The sequence below is a fragment of the Cystoisospora suis genome (genome assembly GCF_002600585.1).
Source record: "Cystoisospora suis strain Wien I chromosome Unknown contig_5295, whole genome shotgun sequence".
Lineage (NCBI taxonomy): Eukaryota > Apicomplexa > Conoidasida > Eucoccidiorida > Sarcocystidae > Cystoisospora > Cystoisospora suis.
Genome location: NW_027158085.1, coordinates 42738 through 52737, shown reverse-complemented (window position 1 = coordinate 52737; position 10000 = coordinate 42738). Strand labels below are relative to the sequence as shown.

General features: G+C 55.1%; 1 protein-coding gene across 1 annotated transcript; it reads right to left on the bottom strand.

Moving 5' to 3' along the window:
- Nucleotides 1–78: 78 nt before the first annotated feature.
- Nucleotides 79–8807, bottom strand: CSUI_009102 (uncharacterized protein). The gene is made up of 10 exons (XM_068069221.1): nt 5996–8807; nt 5247–5681; nt 4545–4985; nt 3520–3629; nt 2596–2698; nt 2143–2295; nt 1816–1986; nt 1123–1397; nt 617–737; nt 79–315 (listed from the first exon to the last, which is right to left on the bottom strand). Exons 1-9 carry the CDS (start codon nt 8081–8083, stop codon nt 617–619), a joined length of 3897 nt encoding a protein of 1298 aa, XP_067918811.1. The 5' UTR covers nt 8084–8807; the 3' UTR covers nt 79–315.
- Nucleotides 8808–10000: the final 1193 nt, after the last annotated feature.

Below are 10000 nucleotides of genomic sequence, written 5' to 3'. Positions count from 1 at the left end.
TGAGTGTCTCGATGGGATTGGCTTTTCTTGTATCTTCGTTTCGACGCTTGCTTGGCCCCGAGCTTTTCTTCCGTTGTCTTGTCCTCCTCCGCTACTACGGACCACTCACTGACTTGATCCGCTGTCATTCTGCGTCTCGGTATATTCACAGTCATCCCATCAAAGGCCGCCAACACCCTTGGCGGCTTGTGCACGCCGTGACATACCTCGCCGCTGTCCAAACCGCTTCGTAAATAGTCGACTTTCCCCGCCAGTTTGACGCCCTTCCCGGCTTTTTGCTTCGACAAGGAGCATTGCGTCTCGGATAGTGACTGCCTAGAAAACAACATAGATGTATCGTCACGTGGCCATTTACGCTTGATCTAACGAACTTTGCTACCATGTCTGCGTGGACACGAGAGGACGACGCTGCCTTGTGAGGGTCGAACTGTTTCCATCGCTCCTTTCTTTGCGAGAATGTCACTGCCCCATCCCAGATGTGAAGTGCCTACTGAGCAGTCTGCAACCGATTTGCTGCTCCCGCGGTGATCCTCATTAGCTGTCCACGAGGTGTGCTCCCTTGTCTCACGGCGCAGCTGGTGACCCCCGGAACGCGAGATACCAGGGGTAAGCAGGCTTACACCGCTTCGTGTTCGACTTGTTTCATTGCCGCCACGGATGCCAAGCTTGCGTCGCCCTTGTATCGTTGTGAGAAATGAGTTAGCACCAGTCTGCATGCTCCTACTCGGGCGGCGAATCTGGACACAAAAACGAGATGAAAAAAAGACGTACCAATGCAGAAGGGGTTAGGTGCTTCCCCGTTGTTAATTCAAGATGCTGCTGAACTGTTTTCGGACTTATCTGCGTATAGCTATCCATTTTGGAAAATGCGTACGAGAAACGAGAGAAATGAATAGCCATTAAGCATGAAACGAAACAGTGGAGGGCAAACTAAACAGATAGCTGCACAAGATGCACACTGAGATAGAGAAGGTCAGCTGCCCACCCACTGCGCCACCAGGAACTGCGGCGAAGGGTATCTAACACTGTCCAGTTTACTAGGGACCAATGCCAGAGACCGAAAGCTTTAGACGCCAGTTTTCCATTGCACCGAGTAACACAGCACACCGAATCTGCACGTACTCGCCAGCCATCGCGGCGGTAGAATGTCCTCTTGAGAATGCTTCTCTATCAGTCACGGTCCTGAGCTGCTTGGCACCGATCCGCAGCTTTTCTCTAAGAGAAAATCCAGAAACGGTGCCTGTGGGACTGTTGTCGCCAACGTTTCTCGGCCGGCGGCCATGATTGATAGAACCGGGAAAATCGCAGCTTCCGTTGTCGCTCCCCGAGTCGCTTATATCGAAACAGTCTTCGTTAACAGGAGTGACAGACGCCCCGCTTAATGTACTCTCATGAATCTGAAATCAGAAACCGCACCACCGCAGGCAGCACAGCTCTTTAACGAAAGAAAAGCTCCATGCTTCTCCGAAGAAAAAAGTTATCAGCCAGCCTCAGGTAAAAGCCTTGTGCAGGTGCACGCCTCTCCGAGATATCTGTGCGGTCGGAGACCAAGAGAGGCCGTGGTCTGCTACGCCCCCACAGACCTTCATCCCGACGCAAGTTCGCTTAGAGTTTCTCCACAAAGCTGGACCCGGGTAATTTTTTTGAAGCGCCAGTGTAGTGCAGGCCGTTGTAGGAAAGCTTCGCAATACCGCAAACTATATACAACTCCGCCCGCGCGGACGAGTGCACCGCCTAAGTGAAGTAGCAAAAGTGCGACCACTTCCGGGCCGCCAAGCGGCGTTCTGGAACTTCAAGGATCGGATCATTCTTTACCAATAGATCGCAATTGTTGGCCAAGGTCATCATGGGAGACGCGTCACAGGTGTCGACACACAAGCAGAACTTGCGCAGATGCTCTGCTTCTTCTTCAAAGGCTTCGTCAAAGCCAACTCGCGTCCCGTCGGGGAACGTAAAAGACTCTCCCGGCTGAAGAGCTGACAACACCTGTACGACAGATATCATCCACAGGTGTCCGTCGAGAAAAGCGTGCCAGCATCTGAAAGCTCGCCTACTCAGCAAGTTCGAAACTGCTAGACTGTGCGCGCATAACGGCCGGCAAGGTGCGCAGGAGGTGGCTGCAAGCCGACAGGTGTCCCTCACCTTGAAGACTGCTTTTGGCTGGCCTTTTAGTTCAGCCCACTCAAGCAGAGCGTTCCAGTTCTTCTTGACCAGGGGCTGTAGATAAGCGGCGTTCAAGCGGCGTCGCGGCTCTCCAACCTCTTGAACTACGTAGCCAACAGTTGGGACTGTATGCTGTCATACAGATGAGAATAAGGAGACAGACTAGACACCATGGCTTAAGGGGACAGCAGGTGGCTAAAACAGGACGCGTATACCATCGCGTTCACTGAGGCGACTCCCCACACGCCCACAGGCATATGAGAACTGAAGTTGTTTATCTATGAGAATGGCCGCAGTTTTTCCGCCAAGTTCCACGACGTCGATAGCAGCAGTGGACGCGCTGAGATCCTCTTCCCTGTCTTCCAAGCAACTGCCTGCGAGGTACGGACAGGTCGCAACCGCGCTCCAGCAACCAGTAACACTCAGCCTTACCCGGATAGGAACTGCTAAAACTTTCGCACGACCATCACTGAAGACCTCATATGTACCGTCTGCTCGAGGTAAGATGTCCGAGCCTTCCTCTTCGAAGGGTGGCCTAAAACGCGCGAGGACCGTCAGCAGCGGTTACGCATTGTGTGAGGGAATTGGCTGATGTTGATCACGACGCCTCCTGGACTGCCTGGCGTGTACGTTCGCGGTCAGCAAACCTATTGCCTGCAAAAAATGGCGTTTGACTACGTTTCCTGGTGCCATCGACAGAACTGCTGAGGAAGATGCGCTGAAGAACAAGCGCATTGCTCTCTGACGGTTATCTCATCCGACACAGGACTGTTCATTCGCCACTTCCAGGCAGCGCCTATAACTGGGCACACGGTCTTCAACGGCCCCCCGAAGCAACGGCGGCTCACGGGAGTGTTTTCTCAGCAGTTTCCAGTACGAAAACGAATTAGGGTTAGCTTGCCCCCATATATGTCTGTCGCGTCGTGTCCGACGTGAGAACCGAAAACCTCAAGGAAGTACACTGCGCTAGCATTCCAACTTGGCTCGCGTCATCAGGGAAACGCTGTCGACCGGCAATGGATCAGCTTGCGCGACAGACGGTCCGCTTGCAAGTACTCAAACAGGTAACGTTGCCCCTTTCCTTCACTGGAGCACGTGCAGGTAAGCAGGGTCGCTGATTCAGCAGTGCGGAGATCGAGGGTCACGGAGCCCCAGACGATGTAACGAACAAGGCAAACACGCACCCGCTCTCCTAGGCGCCGCGACTTCAAGCGCTCAGGCAGCCTGCTGCTTGAGCATATACTCGTTTCCAGCGACCTTGCAAGTCTTTGTTGCATTCTCGCCAGCCTGGATGGCGGAAGCTCGCTGCGGCTAGCATTCGAAGCAGGACCCGGCTCTGTTGCCCGTGTTCCTTACTTGGGTAGTTCAGGAAGCGTCGGGTGGGTGCACCGCCCACCATGATGAAGGCAGGGGACGTTCTTCAGCTCGTGGACTCGGTATCGCGCGGAGCGCCGCACATACGTCCCCTAGAGGCCGGCCACGCACAGACTTGCCCTGGGGACACCTAGATGTACGACTGGCGCGCAAGCGTACTGCCACCTTGGGTCAGCCGCTGTCAAGCACCGCAGGCTACCAGGGGGGGGCCGGCGGATCAGGGATAGATGTTGGTGAGACTTGGCAATGCACTCTGACCACCTAAGTTTAATTTTCCATTTACAGCTGGTGAGCAGTTCTATATAAGGGCCTGTTGTACTAAAATGTAATTCACCTCTAACCATACGAATCAGTTTCGAATATCTTGGAACACCACAGAATACACAACCAATCTGCCGTCGCCGGTGACTTGGCCTTCGCCTTGTCTTCCGAGCTGAATTTCTCAGGGGTGCATATCTCGGTAGGCGCCACTTCTATCCCTGCCCTTATCCGCCACGCAGGAAGTTCTGCTCTCGCTCCAACTATAGCTACTGCGTTACTGAAACAATAGCTCTCTTACTTCACAGCAGTTGAATGAATGAAAACAGCTGCAGCGTAGGTCCTTTCTTTTGAACACGACGGACTCCGACTTTCAAGCAAAGACTCTGACAGTATAGGTTAAACTGTGGGTGAGGAACTCACTACGCCCCAGAACAACTGAAGACAAACGCACCTGTCGGATCCAACATGTGCAACTCCAGCCTCCCATCAGTTAACCCGCTCCCTCAACCCCCGATGACTAGTAGAGGAAAGAAAGAGAAAGAGGAAGACACACAATGATGTAGAAGAAAGAAAGAGTGAGAAAGAAAAGAAAGAGAGACTGAGAAAGAAATAAATGCATACCTCAACTGTACTAAGAGCGTGACGGAATTCACGGTCTACCGTCAGTGGGGCATGGCGGACAGAACAACTGCAGCCTGCCACGTGCAGAGCTAGCAGCAGTTTCAGTAGGACAGTGACAAGCTTACCACAAAGTGTGCTCTAAGCAAATTCCGGAGCCCCTCTGGGCCAAAAATATCAACGACAGGTGCATCGGCGTCTCCGTCTTGCTGGTCCTCCGTTCCTTCCGTGTGTTGAAACTTGCCAGAATCTGCTTCTTGAACGGTCTTGTCCAAAGTATTCGCACATACGTGAATGTTGTCAACCCTGGGCGGCTGGGACTCTGTCTCTGCTGCCGGTGCGCAGGAACATGTGCGGGACCGATTGTCACTTGTGATGCCACCCTCGGGACCGTGGGTACTGCTGAGCTTCGTTCCATGAGAAGGAGCGGTCGCGGGTCTCTCAGCACTCTTCACAACCCGAGACACGGGTGGCCCTGCCGCGACTTGGGAGAGCAAAGATGGAATGCCGAGCGAGTGGTCGCCATGCAAGTGGGTAACGAAGATTTTGCCAATCCGGCTAACCCGTTTCTGTACGAAAAGAAATTGTAGAGTTGGTCAGTTTCCTTGCATATGCCGCGAGCATTCTGTAGCGGGTGCCTCGAGACGTCCAACAGGCGGTCTGCTCTGACAAGGCCTCGGGACGGAAGGACTCCGCTCAGTGTCGCGGGCGTAGCTGCCTCATGGCACGACGGTTGGCAACTGCGGAGACAAAATTCTCTGAGCATGCTTCCCAGAGCATTCCTCGAGAAAAGCCGGCACCGGCTGCCGTCGCTATTTTGATTGACTCACCTTCCGTGCGCTCTGAGGTGGTGCAAGTTGGCCTGTCGCTTCACTCTCTTCCGTTCCTCCGCTTTCGAAGACGGGACTCCTATCTGCAATCGCACCAGCGGCAACAGAGAGCGCGGCTGCCTCCCTCGGCTGCCTCAGAAGGTGTTCGGCGACGGCGTGTTGCCTCTGTCGCTCTAGTTCCCTTTCCCGGCGTGTTTTGGATGCCATCGGCGCGCCGGATCCCTGCCCAGCGATCGTGAGCAAGTTCCGTGGTGGAAACCCACGCTCCGACCAAGCGGAGCCCAACAATCTCTCAAGGAGAGGCGACAGGCGAGACCGCGTAGCAGATGAAGGCAAGGGTGGGAAAGCGGCAGCCGATGCGCCTCCACCACAGTCGAACAACCACGAGATGCCGTCTCCACGGGTGAAGAGAATAGCAGATGTGTTGCGGGTTACCTGTCGAACAACCAGATGTCACATGTATTATGGAGATGCTGTGCCATGGTCCTTGAATCACAACGAGTTGTCAAACGCGCAATGTGCTCCAACAGCGTACACCCTGCGAGTGTCTTCTAGCGTACACGAGATCAGTGCCGCACCGAAAATTTGGAGAGGCGTCAGGCGTACTAGCAGTTCACTGTTAAAGCTCCGATCATATTGAAAATTTTTTAAGTAATGGCCTTCCGATGAACGAGGGACCTCCTTTAACCAAGGAAGGAAAAAAAAAACAAGACTCTTTTGAGTTGAGAGCTTGACACAAAAATACTCACCGATGGCTGCATTGAGCCAGTGCCCAGAAAACGCAACGTCCAACCACCCTTCGCCGGTTCACCCAACTGACGCATCAATTCGTTCCTATCCACCATGAGCCGCTGTTTGGTCAGATCGAACCACACACAGCTTTTGTTTTCGCTTGCTCTTCCTGAAGACTGGCTCTTTTTCAGTGACCCGCGTTTGCCTCTCTCCTCACTGTGCACGTTTCCCCCTTTCAAGGCCTCTTCACTCCTCAGTTCATCCTTTTGATTCCTCGCTGCTACGGGAATTCCGAGAAGCTCTTGCGCAGCCCTTCGGAAGTTTGCCACCGCTTCTCGTACGATGGGCGACACTTCGGGATACGGGCAGTCCGTGTTTGTCTCACAATGAAATGCTCCACCACGTTTCGCGCCTCGTTCTGCTTCGTCTCCAGCTCGCGCAATTGCCCCCAGCAGGCAACCGTCGAGTCCTTCCGACTGTGCACTTGCCTTCTCTGGTTCACTCTCGAGAGTTGTCTCTGCTGTCTCTTCAAGACGGGCCCGGAAGTCTATCTTGCTGCCGTAGCCCGGAGATGCTGCTGGGCTCTGCGGTCTTGTGGCACGCGTTGAGTGCATGAATCCTGTTGAATCCGACGGGAAGTCCTGATTCGATCCCGCGTGCAGTACGGCTTCCACGACACGTACGAATGCCTCTTCGACACACTGGACAGAAGGGCCTTTCCGACCTGAACGGGCACGGGTTTCCCCCTCCTCCAGACACGCCTTGTTGTGCTTTTTTTTTGAATCTGTCCGCGTCCGCATCCGAACCGTCTCAGCTTCGGTACCCTGTCCTGGCTCTGGCCGCCCCTGCGCCCTGATACCGGCGCTGTTCCCTCTTTCCGGGGGATCCCTTGTCGCTGCTACCTCCGGCGTGCACAGGAGCGATGCACTGAACCGCGGTGCATCTGTTGTTGCTCTGCCTGCCTTCCGTGCCTCTTCAGGACACTTACTTGGGACAGTCATACTCAGCAAGGTCGTGGATCGGGACGCCTGAAACCGCTGGAGAGAAGAAAAAACCAGCGGCACCGGAACACAGCGAGCCGTAGTATCGCCAGCCCGAAGATGCTCATGGATGAAACAGAATAGGAGCGGCTGACCGCAGAGACGGCCGCCGCGGAGTGACTGAATACCGCCCCCTTCGCTGGAAGTACCATCACATAAAACCCTCTTCCGCACATATTTTAGCTTATCACTGCGGCCCTGCAAAACATATTTTGGATCCGCGAAATGTGCACGTGTCGCATCAACTCGCATATCGCGAGGGTATCGCCCGCTCTCTTCAGTCCGGAAATCGGAGAGGCCACTGTACACTTTCCGTCTTTTCTTTTTTCCTGACGCGGTGAAGAAGCGACTGTGGTTTGGGGCCCACCACCCCGGGCGCTTCATTGAGCAGCGCAAACGTGTTCCTTTTCCCCGACAGCGGTAAGAGTCCGCTATCCTGAACCCCCGGGCTGTGGCCGCGCCATGGAGAGGCGAGGACCGTCCGTGATTGTGGTGAGGGCGACATGCGCCTTGACTAACTACTTGCATGGCCAGACAAGAAGAGACAGGCCCCCGAGAGTTGATTTGGAATGGCCTATCCTGAAAGCAGAGAAGAAGAATCCCGAAGACACTGAGGAAGAAGATTGTTAGGCGCAGCAATGAAGAAAGCGGCGAAAAAAACACGGCACTGCCCCGTTTCGAGTGCACACGGAATCGGCGGGTCAGTGTTTTCTGCCGCACTGTCTCTTCCATGCCGCACCCCGGAGAGGGCCAGCGCAATGCTCTTCTGTCGTCAAAGCCGTGACCGAGCTGCCTGCTTGTTTTCAACCTTCCGCTTCTATCTTCTTCTGCAGCACAGTGGCAGTATCCTTTTCTGGTGAAAGAAGGGGGCGCCTGCTTCACGGCCTGTTGAAGCTTGAAGCCGCGTCCGGGTACCCCAGTCCCGGGTAAGTCATGAAGCACATGGTGCTGCTGGCAAGCTCCCAATACTGAACCTTGGTACAAACGCCCGCGGTGCCGACACCTGCCATTCTTGTCTCCTCGGGTCTCGCGCTTTCCCGGAAGGACCGAAGTCGACATTTCCATCACCTGACTTCTTGCTTACCCCTGCGCCAGTCTAGTGCACAGATCCTGCCGAGCTGGACGAGTCCCCGGAGAGCTCTAAAGAGATGACGCACCCCAAGATGCAGGGGGAAGGACAAGTTTCTTCGTCGTCACAGTGCCGCACATCTTGGCACTATTGTTCGAGGAACCGCTGTGGGCCAGAACACGCGTGTGTGTCGCGTCCGCTACTTTCAGCAGAGATGCAGACGAGATAAACAAGACTAGAAAACGCATCTTACTACACCACCAGAAGGCTGCGGCGGGAAACCCGGCGAGGCCCTGGAGGAAATCTCCCGGTTTTGGCGCCCACCTGAGCCAAACGCCCTGCGGCAGAAGCAGCAAATGTCCTGTCTCCGGAACTCGCGCACGCGGGTAGCTTGGGTATGCTAGTGCAAAGAAGTCCTCACGCACCGGCTGGTGGGTCCCCCTACGGAGACGCCGAATTCACCCGCCGCAGTCTCCCTCTCGGCGGCGTGACGTGACACCGAGGTAGGAAAGACCAAGCTCTTGTTTCGATCACCAGTAAGACGAGAAAACAAACGCACAACGGTACCCGGTTTTGCCGAAGAAAGGTCACGCCGGCATGGCGATTCAAAAAAGGGTATCTTGCGAGTTCCTTCCCCCCCCCGGGACGACGCGGCATGTCTCGGCCTCCGCGTTTGCCATGAAGGCCGCCGTCACTTGTTGATAACGGCAAGCCAAGAGCTGGAAAGAACGGAGAGGTTCTGCAAAGCAAAGCCCTTGTCTCGCCTACAAACGTGGGTACACCTTTTCGCACACCAATGAAATCCAGTCCACATGGGTGAGGTGGGTCCCGGATCGCAGTGCTCACCAGCTAGCGCTCTACAGCGCGCTGCTAACATCGGGCCTACAGTCGTACACACTGCTACAGGGGATTTCAAGACGGCAACCTCGTGTGGTCTTAGCCGGCTGAAAGAGACCTTGACGACAGTTCGCCTTCTGCAGTCCCGGGTACCATTCCCCGCTTTCGGACGCGTACATTCCCGAGAGTTGTCGAGTGGCGCGAGGTGTTGACGGTGAGCAAGCCGGGTATCTTAGAGAATTTCCCCTCCGGTCCCTGGGGGCAGCGCGAACGGTGACTACAAAAGCAATGCCAGGTCTGCCAGACACCCTGCAGGTCTCGGAGATGCTCGCCGTCCAGTCTATGGGGAGTATCACGGTAGTCCGGCCCGGTAGGTGATGATAGTTGCGCCACTGTCTGACAGTTGCATGAGAGTTCAGAACAGAGGATATCTTCGATCGTGGGTAGTTACTCTTCACTGACGGGGAGCAGACCTTCTACGGAACCCGTAGAGGTGATTCACCCTCTCAGGGGAAGTACACCAGAGCCACAATGGCGGCCACCGTGTTCACTCTCACGCCCCGACAGGCGCTGTTATGCGGAACCCCGGTTTCCTCGGAGGGACGGGGCCTGCGAGTACACTACGCAGTTTGTTTCCTTGAGCTTCAGCCTCCATTAAAGCCCTCACTCGTGTCGCGTACACTCTCCCAAGCAGGCGGGTTGCAGCGCCCTGAAGTAGTCTTTATAGTTTATCGGTGTCGAAATAGCTGTACAAAGATTATTTCACAAGAAAGGTCGCCGAATGACTGCGTTTCGGGACCTGCCTCACAGGGCTGGCCCAACCGTCGGTGCAAGCGCTGGTGGGCGGCACGAGACCACCGAGCTCCGGGTTGTTCAGCAAGTGAGACCTCTCGGCAGGGTGGCGAGACCAAGCTGGTTCGCCCACAGAGGAGAGAAAGGAGTCCGGGGTCAAGCCTTGCTCTGAGACGGAGGATTACGGAAGAACTGCTCCTCTCCCATTAGCTAACCTGTGACCCCAGCGAAAAATGCTAGAGTCTAACTTGCTTTCACGGTGAGATAGCCGCTCGTACGGCAGC